This window comes from Anarrhichthys ocellatus, unplaced genomic scaffold, assembly GCF_004355925.1.
Source record: "Anarrhichthys ocellatus isolate YVR2014 unplaced genomic scaffold, GSC_Weel_1.0 scaffold14, whole genome shotgun sequence".
Lineage (NCBI taxonomy): Eukaryota > Metazoa > Chordata > Actinopteri > Perciformes > Anarhichadidae > Anarrhichthys > Anarrhichthys ocellatus.
The window spans coordinates 5,450,884-5,470,219 of NW_022280044.1; the positions used below are offsets into that span (position 1 = coordinate 5,450,884).

At 41.8% G+C, this 19,336-nt stretch overlaps 1 protein-coding gene across 1 annotated transcript; it reads left to right on the forward strand.

The window, feature by feature from the left end:
• Positions 1 to 11,931: 11,931 nt before the first annotated feature.
• On the forward strand, positions 11,932 to 18,825 carry tent5bb (terminal nucleotidyltransferase 5Bb). Its single transcript, XM_031854145.1, has 2 exons — positions 11,932 to 12,281; positions 17,196 to 18,825. The coding sequence occupies exons 1-2, from the start codon at positions 12,072 to 12,074 to the stop codon at positions 18,216 to 18,218; spliced, it is 1,233 nt and encodes a 410-aa protein (XP_031710005.1). The 5' UTR covers positions 11,932 to 12,071; the 3' UTR covers positions 18,219 to 18,825.
• The last annotated feature ends 511 nt before the right edge of the window (positions 18,826 to 19,336 follow it).

The window sequence follows — 19,336 nt, forward strand, 5'->3', positions numbered from 1 at the left end:
ATTGATGAATGTTTGCGTGTATATATTGCTTGCTCTGCTTCATGATGGTGATTTGATCATATCTGACAAAGGTCTGTTAGATCAAAACATTGCACAGTTAAAATTGCAGAGCTTGTAATATAGTGTGCTGATCTTTTGTTTGATTCTTGCCTCAGTTCGTTTTTATGCCACTGAAGTTCTGCAGTCGACCACTAGATGGCAGTGATGACCTAAAAACACGGAGCTGCTGTCAGATAATCACAATCAACCAGTTTCTTAAATACTGTGCACACATTGAGTTACAGGCATTTTTAGCACTTTCCCCTTCTCACGCAGCCTTTTCGCTAATCTCTTTGCTTCACTTTGTCTACCTCTTGCTCTTTGTGATTACTCCGTGTTAAATCAGATAATTCAGTATTTGTGTGGGCCGGTTTCTGTAGTAAAAAATAAAAAAATAATAATAAACGCAAATTAAACGCACAAATAACAATAAAATTATCAATAATATAAGGATCATCGATGTCATCAGATTCTACGTCTAATAGTAGTGTTGCTCAATCCTGATTGGTCCCCGGAAATCCATGACATCATCTTTGTCCAACAGAACCGTGTTCACTTCAAACCAGTAAGAAGACAAAAACACAAATCCAGAAATCTGTCCTGTGAAAAACAACTAAAAACATTAACACAATAACAGACCATCACGTAAAGGTACAAGTTGATCATTGAGAAAAGAAAAGTTTCTGATTCAGGGTGTTAAGACAAAATCCCAAACATCACAAACATCCATTCATCTGCCTATTTTTACGACTCGCTACAGTGTGTGGTTGATATTGTTTTCACTTTGTGACAGTGTGTGGTGTTATTACAAAAGGTGCTCTTGGAGACGCCTAGCGGGAGCTACCTCGGAGGCAGTTTTGAGTACTTTGCCGGGTGTTTATATGTCTGTCTGTCTGCTTGTGGACAGATTTTGCCCACACGATAGCGTCACAACCGTGCAAGATGCATTCACAAAACTTAACAGGTGTGTAGTTGAGATCAAACGGCGAGTTCGTAGATGGGTTTGATCCTGGTGTGATCTAATCCTAAAATGGTCTCTAGTTTATACCTGCTCATCTTCTGCAGGGTTCAGTCCAGTTAGCACACATTGGATGAAAGGTACTTCATTTCTAAAATGAGCTTTCCTTCGGATTATGGTGTTTGCATATCTTTTTGTCCTCATGGATGTATTATAGTTATTGGATATCAAAATTAATAACAAGAAGTTTTCCAGCTTCCAGTTTCATTTCTGTGTTGCGCCGCCCGCTGAACATGCACATTAGTGTTTCTCCCACTGGCCGCTGAGCCAATAGACTTTAAATTGGAATTGCAATACAGACTTAAAAATCCCCCGTTTAGGCTCCTGCAAAGTTTTACAAGTATAATACCTTCATGGACCAAAAATGTACAATCCAAAGTGTAATGATTGACCTCGTGGCAGCACCGTATCCTGTCGTATATATAGTTGCCCTCTCTGTGAGGCTATGATGTTTGTTTTGTAAAGAAACCTAACCAGCTTTGCTGCGTGGATAATCGTACAACCTAAACGTCCGAAATGTACATTAATGTGTGGACACATTTTGGACAACACAGATGAAGTTTGTTGAAAAAGTAATGCCTGTTTTTATTTTTATTCTGTCATTAAGGATGTTTTGTTGTCATTTTTGTTCAGTGTAACCGCAACTGAAAAAAAAAAAAAAAAGTTACAAATAAAAAGAAGTAATGCCTTACAATTTGCATATTAAGTCTATCAAAAGAAAGAATGAGGAACAGCAAGCTCTAATACCTTTACTTTGTGTCAGGCTGCCTGGCTGTCATGCGGTTTTTCTTGACTGTCTGCTATTCATATTCACACGAACATGTTTTAGCTTCACTCAACAGACTGTGTCCATATTGAGTCAATGACGGAAAATATGCTGTTAGTTAGCTTATACTGTATTTTGTCTCCTTATACAACTTTTGTTCTGAACTTCCCTAAAACTTCCTTTGTTGTATCACGAATGCTTTTCCTGTGGTGCAAACTGCTACTGGAACCTCTCTGCATTGCTTTAAAGCTGCACTTATTAATATCTTTATACAAACCACGGATCAAGGCCTATTTGTAACGTGAAAGCTATCTCTTGTAGTGATGATCCCACAGAGAATTACCTCAGCTCTTTGGAGACTTTACTCTCTTTTAGCTTGTTGCTGTTTTGGTTCATCCATACCGCTATCATCAATCTCATTTCCAGCCCCATTAAACTCAGTAAAACAAATACTCAGATAAATCCACTGTGCGCTACTTAAACAGCACTAAATGACAAAACGACACGGTTAGCAGCTAGCTGCGGAAGAGGGAAGAGCCAGATATTTTTCTCAGTAGTTGGTGGAGACCAAAAAGGGACTCCAAATAAATGCTAATGTTGTTGCATCTTTGCCAGATATACAAAGGCAACTGTATGCTAACATTATTTAGTAATAACAGACGTTGTGTAAAGCGTGTTATGCTACTCCCATGTTGCCTAAAAAAACTGTTAATGCAGCTTTAAATGGAAAGGTCACTTAATGTTTAATTCTATGGTTAAGGGACAACAGTTAATATTTAGCCATTCTGCTAATACTGGGACATATACAATGTCGATCAATGTGGTTTGTCCTCGACAAACCACGTTGTAATGACCTGTAAAGATCCTCTGGTAATGTCTGCGTCTAAAATCTGGCAAGAACCTGTGACACTAAAATGTGCTCTAACCATTACAGAGGCTCCAGGGTAAACCATACTGTTTATAATCCCTCATTATTAAAACAGACACTAGGCCTACATGATGTATCCCTATGTTTGCAGTTTAAAAAGACATTGACCTCATATGAAGTCATGTATTATGACTTTTGTTTGTCTAATCAGCCTATGACTAAAATGTGACATCAACATACTGTAGAGAAGTTAAGAGTCTGGAAACTGGGTTGCCCAAACTGCACACGGAACATTAGCAGTATGATATCTTTACAAGCGGGGCTCCCCTGTTGCAATACGCTCTTAGGAATGTTAAAACAAATTAGATTGCTCCGGGCCAAAAGAGTCTGCCATCTTTAACGAGTTCCTCGGAAGAACAAGTACAAGTTTATAGGGGAACTGCCGCTTAACACCGCTGATCTCCCCTTCCTTGTCTGTTGTCTATGACTGTGTCATGAAAACACAGCTGTTGCCAAGGAGATCCCCCCCTCTCTGCTTAATGATTGGGGTCTTTGTCTGCGCCTTAGGCTTCAGGTTAAACATTTTCTTGGCACCCGATAATATCTCATCAGACGCTATGACTAACTCTCATTTAGAAGTATGGGTCTTCTGCAAAAGGCAGTGTCAAAGTCAAAATGAAAGGCAGGAATGGGAACAGTTCCAGAACTTTATCATGTCGTCATTACTGCCTTCAGCGAGAGCTCAACTGAGTCTTTGCATCTGCGACCGAGTGAGTGTGAACCTCTGTGTTTGTCATCGGCTGATCTTGCACTCCTCTGCAGCAAACTGCATTGTTTTTTGGGTGGCCAGTTAAGATCTTGTAGTTGCGGTAACTCACACCTTCTAAAAACACCTTTTATTACCTGTTTATACTGCCATTGACTGCATGCCATACTCCTCACTCTCCACCCCCCCCCCCCCGCTGTTAGGTACAGGTGATAGCACAATGAGGGCATCGCCAGCTTAATCAAACGTTGCCCAACTTGGAAGAAATCCGATCCATCTGGCAACACTGCTCTTATAACCAAAGAAACAATAGAGCGCCAAAGAAGAATGAGATTGTGAATTAAATACATTTCCATTAGAGGGTGCCAAGGTTCACCTTTGGGATGAAGGTGAAGAGCCTGGACATCTGGAGGGATGCTCCTTCGTGTGGAAAGTATCCAATCCAGGTGGTATAAAAATGTGATCATGAGGATGCCAACTGGATGCCTCCTTGTAGAGGCAGTTATTCCGTCACATCCATCTGGAAGGAGTTCCCCAAGCTGAGCCAGAACACACTTTCTGGGTTATACATCCCATCTGGCCTCAGCAACATCTGGAATAAGTAGCAGGCGGTCGGAGCTACTTAGCCAGCTGCCACCGAAACGCCAATAAGTAGAAGAAAACGGACAGATATACTGTAAAATTACACAGATGCATCTGGTCTGCCATGTTGTATGCAAATTGTTTGAGAGTCACCTCTCAAGCTGATGGGAAGTATTTAAAACTCAAAATATAGGGCTTTCAGATTCCATTGATCCTTTATAATTCCTTAAAAATCCTTTAAAGTAACACTCACAGCTCACTGGAAAGCAATACATTGCATAGGATGGGAAAATGTGACGTGATAAACTGACGTGCCAGATTTCATATCTATCATATCTTTCATTTCAATCAGATGCAACTAATTAAAAGTGAAGCTTAGACTCACAGTTAAATTAATGTCGCGAAATGACCACGACCTCTTGACAGCGCATTACATGGAGGTGGCACGAAATGTGTTAAAATTAGGTTTAGGAAAGAAAATATTTTGGTTCAAAGAAACTACGTTTGTAATGTAACTACTTACGCAGCCAACATAGCTTAGAGTAACTCAACATTCACCTTTCAAACGGGACACAGAAATCGTTCTCCTGGGTGAAAGTCCCGTGTTTGACCCATCCCCCACCCTGACTTTTTCTATCTCTGCAGACTTTGATCAAAATGTATTTCTGTTGAACCTGGAAATTCCTGTGTCTGCCACGACAAATTAATCCAATTGCATCGTTTCCCTGGTAATTTTGACACAGTCAGCGCATTCAAGTCTGAGGCCATAGTTCTTAATATTGAATATTTCAATCCCGCCCCGAATGGTCTTTAGTCTTGTTTTCATAATGGCAACATTGGGACACAGCACAAGCACAATGTCTCAATGATCACAATTCTGAAAAATTAAATCAAAGTGTTTTGTAGATATAAATCGGTTGATAAATGGTTGTGAAGTAGCTTGGTGTTAGTAGGACTCTTCCTGTCTGTGTAAGCAGCCAACTTTCCACTTAATTTTTTCAACCGGAGTGCAAACCCCAGCAGAGTCAGTTGCACCTTCTGTTTGGTCAGGTGTTTAAACTATGCTCATATCATTCAAGCATAAAAGCTCTGATTAGTGCATCTTCTAGTCAACACCTCTAGCAGATGCTTCCGCAAGTTCTGTTTTTTATATTTGACTGTATGTATTGACTAGAGTGTGTGATTCAGAGAGGTTTAATCCGATTCTGAAATTCCTCCAGCAGCGCTGCCTTCCTCAAAATGAGTCCAAAGCATCAACACAGACGCTGGAGAGATTCAACTGCTTTGAGAAGATTCATATTAGCAGTTCACATATCCACTGCTGACTTGCACACGTTTGTCCTTTTATCTGTGATTCCAAAAACATAGGTGTTGGGTTTTTGCTGTCATATTTTTCTGCACTGGTTGATATCCAGAGGCAGGCTGTCTGACCGCTGGCAGATGGAAATTGTGATGGAGCACCTGAAGGCCACGTGTTGACTGGAGAGGAGCTGGAAAGATTCAGGCTGTTCTTATATGCTGTGCGTGGCTATACCTAAGAAAAGTAATGCACTGTAACTCGTATATATATCCCACCACATTCATTTGTATGTGATCCACGTAAGTATTAAGAGCGACAAAAGGCGCATAGAGTGGAGGTTAGATGTTGGTGGGTGTATCATAAAACACCAGACATTTACCAAGGAGAAATCAGAGGTAAATATTGATTTATTTGTCGCATTACTTCCGTACTTAAGTACTCCCTGAACATTCATAGGAGAATGCACGAAAAGGAATAACTATTTGTAAGACATCATAAGAAACCGTTGTATGCCGATACGTTGAAAGAGTATTGGTTGAAGAACCCGTGACTGCTAATGAATAGATGAGAAAGGAAATAAGGTGCTTTCTCAATTTGAGTTCCAGATACAGGTGCTACTCAATAACCTTGCTTTCCCTTTTATTCCACATTAAGATGGCCGTGTCCTCCCATACACGATGACAGAATCACCGCGTCAGGTTTTTTGTGGTACAATTAGTATAAACTGTGGGTTGTTTTGCAGTGTGGGCTGGCATTGTCTCAGCGTCCTCACCACCAACTGTTCAGCCTCCAACGCTGTGTGGGGTCCGCCAGCATGAAACCCTGCTGAATGAAGCGGGGGTGAGAAATCACATGCAGCTGCTTGACTTGTTCAGCAAATTAATTGATTTTTCTTTACAGGCGAGATGTGTTGTGTGAGTAAAAACAATCCAGTGGGACAATATGATCAAAGGGCTCTCCACTGGTTATCCATTTTTGACTCCATTTAAGTCAAAATAAAGCAACTGCGAGACACAAAGTTCACAGTACTATTAGGAGATAGTGGCTTGAAAAACACAAAGTTGCCATACCGCTGCCAAGCTGAGTGGGAAAGTAAAGTATGAAGAACTTCGAAATTAGAATTTCTGAAAAATTACAAAAAATCACAATTCATTCTCACACAAAATGAGGAAAGTCCGGTTTCCCTTCATCGAAGGACAATGTTTAGAAGTCGGGTGAAAACACAGGAAGCAGTCCAACACTAAAACAGCAGGACAGAAAGTAGGGTGTTGTGGTTGAGGTAGATTCATTGGCCTTTAATTCACGACTTCTGCCTCGAACACATTGTGAGTCAAGTTTTAATTATTACCTGAAGGTTTTGTTGTTTCACCATAACCAAAGCCTCTCCCTAACCTTAGCCACACTTGTTTTAGTTAAGTCTAAGCATAAACATAGCTTCGGCCGAGCCATAAATATAGTTGTTTTCGTTGCCCAAACCTAACCCAAACTTTAGCCAGAGTTACTTGTCTGAACTTTTGATTTGAATGGAAAAAAAAATCAGGAATTCTACTTCCCATGTTGTTAGCAAATGTTAATTAACTTAAAGTGAATTGAATTTAGTATTAATTACACATTAATAACGTTTTTCCCCACTTGCTTGGATCTTTAGGAAGTACCCCAAGCTACAGCTACAAGGTCTTTATTCTACATTTTTCACAGTTTTTTTTCCATGTGCTGGCTTTGTTACTGTAAAGTGTGGCGCTATTGCCCATATTATCTGCTCACGGGGTTTGTGAGAGTGTACTAAATCCAAGTCCTAATAAGGGAAGACCACCCCTGAAATACCCTGCTATGCCATTAAGTCACTTTCCATATGTTAAACCACACAGAGGTGTATTGTAGTGATTACACAAGGAACTGTATAATCACAAATATGAATACATCCACTCGTCTCAGATTGTGATTGAACACATTTATCACAACTGTATTTTCATGGCTAATGAATTTTCCACAGTTGATTAGATTTATTGCACTTAGTGCACACATGGGTGCATTCTAGTTGCATTGAAGGAAGTGTACTACATGTCATGGCACACAAGTGTTAGTTGCAACATTTCCTAATTGGTAGAATGATTTAAAACAGGCTTAGTTTGTTGAGCAGAGACAACTTTCTTTCTCTGCACAGACTTGTAGAAGATGTAATCTAGGTGTGGTAGCAATGATTTTATCCAATATACTTTCAAAATACTTGGATTATCACTGCAAGACTACAAAGACCTTTACTTTGTCAATCCTGCGATGTATACTGCTCTCGACTAACATCAAACGAATGGGATCTGATGAATTTATGTGGCTGTAAAAGAGAGTTTTGGGCTGAGCATGAACGGCCTCACATCTGTCCTCAATCTTCAGTATGCCATGTAATGAGATCACAAGGCCTTTGTTCTCTCCTTGAGGAGAGAAGGAGCTGGGGGGGGGTCTAAAGCTCAGGTAAGCTTGTGTATGGGCCTGAGCTGCAAGTTGTAGCTAATGAAAAACATTAGTGGACAGCTATGGAGAATACGGCTCTGCTGCTGAACTGGGGGTCTTACTGGTGGCCTTTAAACCATTAAACCATGTGGCTGGATCACCAGGACTGACCAAAGGTTTGGAATCTCTCACAGATAAAAGCGGCGAGTGCAGCTGAGTCTGAAATTCTTTCATATCTACACTAAACAACAGCATACTTACCACAGACTTATTCATAATATAGACTGTGTGCGTGAGCGTAGTCACTGTGACACTTTGATGTCACCCATTGGTTCGTGGACTTTGTATTTGAAGGCTCGAGTTCGTCATTTTGGCCATCGCCATCTTGTTTTTTTGGAACCAGAAGTGACACAAGGGGGTGGAGCTAAGTACAACCGACGCTGAATAAAACATTGTTCGGCGATCAAAATGTTACAATTACCTTTCATGAACTAAAAACAAACTGTTAAAGGGTTAAATTTGTAAGACGAAATGGTCAACCACCGCACCCGACAATGTCACGGTAATGACCTGACAATCACAAGGTAACCACTTCCTAAAACGTCCTCTGCTTTATGGTCTGCTTGACTCTAAATGGGACCATTATTTACTAAATGAACATTATGCTTTATTGAAGATGAATTGAAACTAGCGATTGGGACCAATAACTCATGTTTACAATGTTTACTGAGTAAGAAAGTGGCCAGCTGGAAACAATTGCTGATACACGTTGATTATTAGTAGTTCAAAAACATCCAAAACCACTCTGACACTTGATTCATCACCTGCTTCTGGTTTTATATCAGAATGCAAATTTGATGTTGCCCATTTCCTGTTTTAACCAAGATATTAACAAAGCTAGTATATGCTTATCCATTCTGTCTGTTGATCTATGATTTATGGCTGTTACCATAGAAAAAGGTTCAAAGGGATATTCTGTAAAATCGTTATATCATTAGATTTAAATTTGACAATCTTACAATTCATATACTTTACACACTATCTTCACGCACACCAACAACTCATAGACACATCTGTGTATTAGATGATGGTAACAATCACAGAGAGCGGGTTTTGAAAACACTAAAATAATGCTTACATTGCTCCACGTACCGCTATAAAACTAATCCCATTTTAATAGGGTTGTAATCTGATAGAAAGTCCAACAAAGCCGGTCGCTGGGGAGTTGCAATAATGTAAACCCCACAGGTGGATTCAATATCCAACCCCAGGAGGTGTTTTTTTTTGGTAACAGGGTGGAAGTCCCGACACAAGCCACATCTTATCCCCTGGAGATGGACCAGAAGCAGTGCTTCTGGTGCTTCAAAGGGCTTAGCAAGGTGAGCAGGCATCAGCCTCCAGCATTAGCTACTCAACACCGGGGTTGAAGTGGAGCTGCGATAGTTCTAACTAGACCTGTTTGTTGTTTGATGCCATAGAGAAAATGCCTTTACCCCTAATGGAGCATTCGTTAGTTTTACTGCCGTTACACCTCGTAAAGCACGTTTGGATCTCTCCTGATCGTGTGTCGTGTGAATTCCAAGTAAAGGGTACCCCGTCCCGTGTATGTGTCCCTTTTCAATTATCTGATTTTACACAGGATTTTGTTCATGTTTAAATGTAATACTTTTACTTGATATTAAATGTAATCCAACATGTGATGTATTTGTGATAAGTTTCTAGGATGCCCCATTGGTTATTATAAAGTAGAACCACTTACTACTTGTGTTGTTTTCTTTTTTTCACCCAAATAAGCTTTATTCTATTGTTGTGTTCTCAGTTCTGAAACAGAAAATGTCCCCATATATACTTAGAACATCCCCATGGGTGCCATCTATCTTTCATAATTCATTGTCTATGGAGCAGCTACACACTTTATTCTTGACGACATCACATGTGTACTAATACCTTTTGGACTGTCGTAGACCAATAGGAAGAACATGTATGACTTTTAAAAAATGGGTGTGGTAAAATCTACTCATCCACTAAAATAGAAATGTGAAATAAGAAGGAATATCACAACATTTTTTATAGATTGCCACTTTAAACACAAGTGTTTTCTAAGTTTTGGACAAGATTTAACTTCCATATGGATAAAAACTAGGTGAATGTACACAGTCCTCAACTGTAACTGTGAATCAAGACTGACATATTTGTCAGCGCACCTTAAAAGCTTTTTGTTCACTCCCTGGGGCTATAGAAAACTAAAATTATTTTGAAATCGGCAAGAGCTGAGGAACACACAACATTCTGTACATAACACATGCTAATCCTCGAACACGTTGTACAAGTTTCTCTTCTTTTCAGTACCACACCCTCCAGTTCCCTATTAGTAAACACAAATTCTGCTTATTGGAATTTAACAGTGAGGCATGATGACAAGGCATCATACGATCAACCTGACACATGATTCAGTCTCACATTTTTTCATTAATTTTCCTCTCCAGATCAACAAGACAGCGTAAAAATGGACTTCCCTAAAAGTAATTAGGCCTTCAAAGACTCTTTCCAACTCTCCTGTGATTTTGTAATCTAATATAGCTTTAGTCGATGAAAGTCATTGTGGACAAACATCTGATTTCTTTTCTCATAATAACCTGGTTGGTTGGATGGAAATATGCAGTACCTTAGAATCTGATGACAGACACATCAGCCACAGTCCTAACATTGCTCCATGGCATTGCAGACATTCATGATCCCAAGTGAATGACTCTTAATGACTTTGGTGAGCATCTGACTTATCGTTTATCACCAACATTAGGCTGACATTTTTTGTTTGCTGGATGGATTTCCATGACAGTTTTGTACGTACATTCAAGTTTCCTTTAAACTGAATCTTTGTGAGTTTTGTTGAACTCCGGACCACCGTCCAATTTGACCAGCAGGTCACATTTTCAGATCGTCACTTCATCCATCAAACAATTTCAAGTCCTCAAACTTACACGGCAAAATACGTCATTTGTCCATGCCACGTAGAACGACATCAGCATGCCAATGGTCAACAAACAGCAGGAGACAACGGTCTCCGTCTACCAACATCATCATGTTACACTGTTGAAAAAGAAATTCCTTTCATAATGTGACTAAAGGGCTTTATAGGTGTAGGGAAAAACAAGGCTTTGGGTTCAAATAAGTACTTTGTTATGGTTAGAGCACCTCCATCGTCATGATGACAAAACTCGTCGCTATGTTGTTGTTGTATTTTTAACCCAATTATCTGCTTTGACCTCCTCCCTACATGACCTTTGTGACTATATGTCACCTGCCTCCTGACTGCTAGAGGGCCTTGTTGCACGAATGCAAATGAACTTGCTGAACCGACTGAGTTTTGGTTATATAGGTCATAGAGATTTCTGTATTTGTGCTTGTTTTTTTTTTTTGCCTGAGCGCTTCTCAGTGCTTTAATGGAAATATTCTCATGCAACAAACATAATTTAGCAACATTTGAGGCAATCTGATTGAGCCACACTCAAACAATCCAAAAGAAGCACCTTAACTGAGGTTGTGAGCGTTAAAATCACACATATTTATGTTACAGAAAAATTCCTGGTATTTAATGATGACAGTGTGTATATATAATATATACATATTCCCATAAATTACTAATGCCTTTTCCAGAGTGCTTTTAATTCATCATTTGTTAACAATTCTTTTCTGCTGATAGTATACGTGGATTAGCCTAAATACATGTATTTTCAAACATACTTTCTGACAACATACTCAAAACACAGCTAGAACAGGTCATGCAACCGAGACACAATATGGGAGCATTAAGTGTTTAAATGCAGTTAAAAGATAACTGCGTCACTCAATTAGTAATTACCACATTTATTACACTCCTTGGACCTCTCATCTAACGCATGGGACACAAGCGTGTGCGTGTGTGAACGCGTGCATGTGCGCGTGGGTGCGTGTGCGCTGATTGTAGTCTTCTGTATGTTGAGGCGTTCATACATCTCTGTGCAGCCAATAGGGAGGCTCCTGTTAATCCCAGCTCGCTAAATAGGCCGGTGTGAGTGCAGCGCTGAGGAGAGAGTCAGTGCAGACAGAGAGGCAGAGAGAGAGAGAGAGAGACTGCAAGTTTCTGTTTTGGAGATGTCCGGTATTCAGCAAAACTTTCCCATCACTTTACTGCATTTGGGAGGTTTGTGAAACCCCAAAGAGGAGACATAGCGACCCGCTGTCTGCGTTTTCCACAGTTATCCCAACTATCACCGGCTCTTCTGAGGGATTGCGCCGTGCAGCATGTCACATTCTAGCCCTACACACTCCGCGAACATCCCGTTCAGTCCGGTCGTCATGTCCTCCGGTGATGCGTCGGCGCAGAGTCGGCGGACCAGCGTGCTGTCTTGGGATCAGGTGCAGCGTTTGGACTCCATCCTGGGGGAGAGCGTCCCGATCCACGGCCGCGGAAACTTCCCCACGCTGTCCGTGCAGCCCCGGCAGATCGTCCAGGTGAGACCACGGTCCATCCAACTTTTAATATGGTGTTACAAATATAAAAGAAAGCTCAAATTAAGTCTCGTGGTGAAGTAGGGGAATAAAAACCTTAGTTTTTGCTTTTTTGCTTTTTTGCTTTTACTGTGGTTTGAGTACCAAATAAATCAGCCCCACAGGGCAGACGTCATGCATAACTTCTTTCATTGGGACTTCTTCCCTGGGAGAGAGCCATTTAGTAAAAGCGGTCTATGGATTCAGTATAATGACACAGTTGTGTCTGCAAATCACTTGTGTCATTTCAATAAAAAAATTGTCAAAGTAAACCGAAGGGGAAAAAATAGTTTTTAATAGTAAGGGAGCTGACCAGGTTGAAGAAATTCACACCCCCACCTCCCCAGAATGATAAATACACACTGACATATTTGCATATTGTGAAGTTGGATAAAATAGCATTGAGTGTGTTTCACATCATTATCAACATTAAAATCAGCTGACACCGATTATATGTCCTGTGAGTCTGAAGAGGGTTTTCGCTGGACTTCTAGAAAAAAATGTAACTGTAACACCACAAAATCACCCTTGCTTGACTCGTACTGTACATTGCCACTGCTTTCACACACTTGTGCAGTGGTAAGGATCTGTGTCTGAGCTGATTACACTTAAGCAGACATTTGATCACTCGCACATTTAAAGCAGTCATAAAAGTCTAGATGATCTAACATGACTGCAATGTTCCACTAGCTCACTGGATTTTCTCTTGTGAAAATGAGGAACAGATAATGACTGAGCTGCTGTTTATTTAGTAGGAACAAAATGTACTGGATGGGGGAATGCCTAGGTTGCAATTTCCCTGGACATCAATTAAATGTCTTTGCATGTACGTCCAGGTTCATATTTCACTGAGTGATTCATATTTTCTGTGGTGATCCTGTGGGGGAAACAAAGAGACCCTCACACATAAACATTTCAGGGGTAATCAAGGAGGCAGCGATCATCTACACTGAACATCCCCACTATTGTATCTCCTTCATTACACAAGCCTGGAGCTTGCTAACATTTTTGCACGTTGGATTTGGCATTGCCTTATACAAAAAAAAGATCCTTTGGTGAGTCATAGGTCAACAGAACAAGTTTCTGTTTGAAATGCAAAAACGTCTTATGAAAACAAAAGCGGCCACATTTCAACCATTCAAATTTAGAGGTCCTACGAGAGAGATTATGCTTTGTCAGTTTTACAATGGAGACATCTGCCGCAGATTAAAACCATCTCTGCGTCTCCAGAATGTGTCTGGTGCCGATGCCGACTGGAACATATGAAGAGCGGTACCTCTTGAAGTTGACTTCATCAAACAGTATGACTTTATTACAAATAATATATGAATTCCGTTGGCACAGTGCACCCTGTAAGTATAAAGTGGTTTGAAAAGCCTGCACTGCATCACCATGCAATGATTCCATTATTTTTGACAAACATAATAGCGGACGCCATGTTCGCTGTCATGGAATTTGTCAAGTGGGGTTTCAAGTCTCTGCAAGTTGATTTTTCTACCATATGGCCATGAAGGGAAACCAATGGCTGCCTGGAAGGAAGGAAAAACGCGCTCAGTGATCTAAACCACTATGATATGTTTTGGAAACTGGTTGACAGTAATGTGAGGCATGCGTGATTTAACGCAAATGGGCTAAAACATGCGAAACCGCCGGTCTGCTCCTTTTTTTTTTTTTTTTAAATGTCATTTATTTTTAGCCTACACACCAGACAGAGCTGTCTACCTGAGACGCCTGCTGTCGTCACACACTGGGTAAGGTGACCGAGCGATCGCACTCCCGGAAGAGTCAGAGGAGCCCCTCTCAATGGCGGGTTTGTCTGAAGGCCACATTCAAATACGTAACATCTGTTTGTGGTCTGGTTGTGAGTGTGCCTTGGGAGCAGTGCAGGAAGACTTTCACTGTTACTGACACCTCTGTTCTCTCCATTTAATGTCCACAGTCGTCAAAACCAGAGTCAGAATATTTTGCACTATGTTCCCTCAGCAGGCTAAATCTACAGAGACCGTATGTACCCGGTAGCGTCATACCACATGATGAAAAACACAGATATCTGATGTGTGTGTGTGTGTGTCATACGTTACGTAATTTGTTGAGTGGGTTTATGTGTGGGGGTGGAGCTATGGAGGCCAATGTGTTTCTGTTGGCCACCAAGTGGCTTGTCTCTTATTCCAGCTCCGCAGGTCATCATATTTAAACTGAATGGTTTTAACTACTGGAAGCAGTACATCACTTTTGCCGGATGGTAGAGAGAGCGACCTGGATTTGAAGCTGATTGTGAGTGGTGGATTAGTGCCTGTAATAACACTGGGCTTGCGGGTCAGGCTTGACAATGTGTCACTGTGGTAAGTGAAGACCGGTCGCCTGACTCCACTGTGGCCCTCGCCAGAATGTAAACCAACTTCTCACTAGGCTATTGTTGAGAATGAGCAACATGAAGACACCACATGCTCCCTGAGGTAACACTCAGTTTAGACCATTCTGTAATGGTTTTTATTTGGCAGTTTGCTTTCAATTTCTGGCTTTCAATTAATAATTTTGCATCCGATAGCATAGTTACTTTTTACTTCAAAATGAAGCTTTCCATCACTTACTGTGTGCCGACGGTGGCAGCTACTGTTAAGGACACCGATCACTTTTATTTTTTCCACCAGGGGTTTTGTGACTTGAGAAACCTTTAATGAAGTTATTAAACCTATACCCAATGGGTATTTATAATGTATGATACAGTCTGAGTTACTTAATTTAGGCAGCCCTTGAGCTGGTTGCAGTTTCACCGATGGAGAATAGCTGGATTTTTCTTTCAAATCCTAAGATGCTATCACAGTTACACGATCTATAAGGATGGCTCTTCTTACCATAGCTTTCAATCCCACCCGTTTTATTTTACATAGCTGTACTAGGTTCTTTGAGCCAGCCAACTCAAATATATTAAAAATGTTTGTGAACCCTTGAAGCACATCCTTCAAACATCCATCTCAACAAGGAGTAACAGCATCACGTTTCAGTCAACCTGATCTGAGCATACAGGTGGAATGCATAGGAAATTGAAGGACTCTTTTTAAATCAGAGGAAAAACCATCATCATCCCCAGCTGCCTGCAAAGCTACCGTGCTACTCATTGGCTGGGGTGGTTTTGGAGTGAAGACGGGAGGTCAGGGACTCGTAACTCCTCATTTGCTGTCGCCATATCCTTGGCAGAGGTATCATCTGACTCACCGCCCAGAGCTCTCATTGGTGTCCAGGGGACTATGGGCTGGCAAATGACTGGGTCATTTCAACATGACATTATAAAAAAAAACACATTCAGGCTGCAGCTTAAATGAAACACTTAAAGGAAACTATTGAGACCGGTCTGGGGAAGGAGGGTGGAGGGCCTGCTATGTGTCTCCAAGGTGTTGTCAACGCCAGCCTGTTTGGTCTGGCTTTTCAGCTCGAAACGTCGCAGGAAGTGTCTCCCCTCGCTCGGCTCACCAGGTGCTGGTGCGTCATTTGGGAAATGCGCTAGCCTGTTTTATGAGTGCTGAAGAGCGGGGATGGCGGGGGTGGCAGAGCTGTGCTTCCTCATGCGCCCCAGCGTGATCCCCGGACAGGCAGATCATGTTGTGAACTCAGACCAAATGTTTTAAGTGTGAGGTCAGAGCAAATACTGCTGTGGGTTTCCCTCGCTGGATAAAGGAATCCACTTATCTGTGCCCTGTGAAACCCTGTGTAATTTAGCTTTACAAAAGCATCTAACTTTTTCTCATCGGATTGCGAAATCATATTGTGTCTTTACTTAGTGTTAGCTTGCTGTTAGCCTGCCTAGATTGATAGCTGGTAGGGCAACAGCAGATCCCTGCGGCTCCACAAGAGTCTTCTAAAAGACAGCTGTGCTTTGGATTTCTTCAGATTTGGCCTTGTTTCGGTGTTTTTATCCTCTTAGTGCCATTAAATGATGCAGACAGGAAGCATAAACATCTCAGGCTGTCTGTAGCTCTGACGTTTTCCCAAGCATCGCAGCAGTGCATGTGCTCCAATAGCCAGATAAACCTTCGCCAAAGAGTGTTAATGTGACAGCAAAGGGATCCCGTTCTCTCAATGTGGTCACAGGGCCCAAGTTTAAAAGTTCACAGCTTTGTTTATGTCTCTTACAGCAGACAAGCATTGACATGTGATTTCACACAGCTTATCTCTGTTGTATTGATGTTGCTTCTACTTCAGATATGAAGAGAGGAGTTTTCTAAATCGGGTATGCGGTTGATTAGAGCGTTGTGTAGGGTATTGTGTCCCTTACGCAACAGGATGGTCTTTGGTTAATGACACTGATCTTTGAGCGGAGGATGACGGCCTCTAATCTGGCAATTTGTTGTCAAAGTGTTCTTTAGCAAGATGCTGAAAGCCGTCCTGCTTTAGGAATCTGCCACGGGCTTTCTCTGACTCTGCAAGTAGCTTCTGCATTCACCTGCAATGACATGTTCCAAAAAATGCTGAAATCCTGCGGTGTTTTCACAGTAAACTGATTTTCTATTATTAACACATTTTGCTTCTAAATTTAAAAAGTCGAGACATGTGTAACTAAGTATCTACATAAACATGCGCACATTTGTAAATATATGAAAAATTATATATTTTATTGTTCTTTATTCATACCAAACTTGTTTTCCTTCCTTTGTTCTGCCATCACATTGAATGAATTAGATATCCAAGAAGATGTGATTCATGCTTCATTGCATTGAAATTACAGCACTTGAGATTTTTTTTTCATTTTAAGCAGCAAGGAGAAAGCAGCTCACTTTTTACATGTTCATCCTTGTATTTACTGTGTCAGCCTCTTCTGGTTGTTTCCTTTTTGTCGATACCCATCATTCAGTTTTTCCTCCCCGTCTGTGTACCTTTCAGGTGGTCAGGGCTCGACTGGAGGAGCGGGGCGTGGTGGTATCTGACGTCAAGCTGAACGGCTCAGCGGCCAGCCACGTGCTTCACCAGGACAATGGCCTTGGCTACAAAGACCTGGACCTGATCTTTGGCCTGAGTCTGACTGATGACACAACCTTCCGAGTGGTGATGGACGTGGTTCTGGACTGCCTGGTGGACTTCTTGCCTGAAGGGGTGTGCAGGGATCGAATCACCGCCATCGCCCTGAAGGAAGCGTATGTGCAGAAACTGGTGAAAGTTTGCAAAGAGACGGACCGTTGGAGCCTCATCTCGCTGTCCAACAACACCGGCAAGAACGTGGAACTGAAGTTTGTGGACTCCCTGAGAAGGCAGTTTGAGTTCAGTGTTGACTCCTTCCAGATCACTCTGGACTCGCTGCTGCTCTTCGACCGCTGCTCGGAGACGGCTATGTCCGAGACCTTCCACCCTACGGTGCAGGGGGAGAGCAAGTACGGAGACTTCGAGGAAGCTCTGGGTCACCTTCGCTCCAGGACTATTGCCACCCGCAACCCGGAAGAGATCCGCGGCGGCGGGCTGCTCAAGTACTGCCACCTGCTGGCGCGCGGCTTCCGGCCGTCCTCCGAGACTCAGATGAAACAGATGCAGCGCTACATGTGCTCGCGCTTCTTCATCGACTTCCCCGACATAAACGTGCAGCAGAGGAAACTGGAGGCGTATCTGCAGAACCACTTCGTGGGCATGGAGCACAAGCGCTACGAGTGCCTGGTGACGCTGAGGCGAGTGGTGGACGAAAGCACCGTGTGCCTGATGGGACACGAGCGCAGACAAACGCTGGCACTTATTTCCGCCCTGGCGCTGCGCGTAATGGCCGAACAGAACGCTATCCCTGCTCTATCCAACATCACCTGCTACTACCAGCCCGCTCCATATGTCAGAGACGTCAACTTCAGCAATTATTACGTGGCACGAGTTCAGTCACACATGGCTACATGGAACTCTTATCAAACGTGGCTGCCTTGCAGTTGAGCAATGACTTTTAGGGATGTGAGGAGAGCTTTCCGATTTGACTTTACGTTTTTTGTAAGCTGAGCATTCATACGAGCGCTCTGTGCTTCTGTAGCAATGTGGCTTTTTTTGGTTTGGGGCCCATCGTGAACAAAAAGGAATTAATCTGTCTTTTTTTTGCCAAATCTTATATCAAAACCGTTCCACTAAGTTATATTGATTAATACTGCTGTAAAGACAAATCTAATTTGAGCCATTATAATTGTGACTTTTTATTCTGTTGTCGTTTCATAACTAATGTGGACATGTACGGGAAAAATATGAAGGGTTGATATGTGACGGAGGACCTTTGCCAGGTCTGTTTCTTGTCTGATGGAGGCTTGCATTGGGTCTTTAATGAATTGTAAATACTTTATGCGGAACCAGTTTTTTGTTCTGTCTGTGGTTTCAACTGACCTGTTTGGGAGGGGAAAAGGACCAAAGAAAAACTTTCTTGTGTAGCATAACAAACAAAGACTGTATGTGGTCCCAAGTGCCTGCAACTTTCCAACTGTCTTTATAGCATTTGCTCTGTAATAATTGTTTTGGAAACTTTTTTTTTTTTATCCAGGTTACTTTACATTTTTATATCCAGGGTCAGGGTATTTGTTTTTAAATCATTAAAAGAATATTATTAAAAAAATTGAATCATATGGTACATTGGTCTTTCTTTACATTAAAAAATAAAAATCATGGAGGTAAGATACGGACAAACTAATATGCTCCAGTTGACTCAAATTAGTCTGGGGATTTGCGTCATGAATACTCTCTCTCCATTCTGTGTCTCAGTAACTGTGCCTCTAAAGATCTCCCTCAGTCTGTCTTGATCACACACACACACACTCCTCAGTGTGTTGTCTGTGTTCCATCAGCCAGACACTGACTGGCCTGACACAAATACTTACTTGTTCAAACTCTGCCCCCCCCCCCCAGAAACTGATTCCTCTGAGCCTCAGCATATACATTAGCCATTTCCTTTCACTTGTGCATCTGACAAGGGGTTTCCTTGGCCTCATTGAGAACGGGGAGATTGCTGTTGCTTGTCTTGGACGGGTTAAGCTCTGAGGGGGCAGCTGAGGACCAGGTGGTGAAATGGGGCC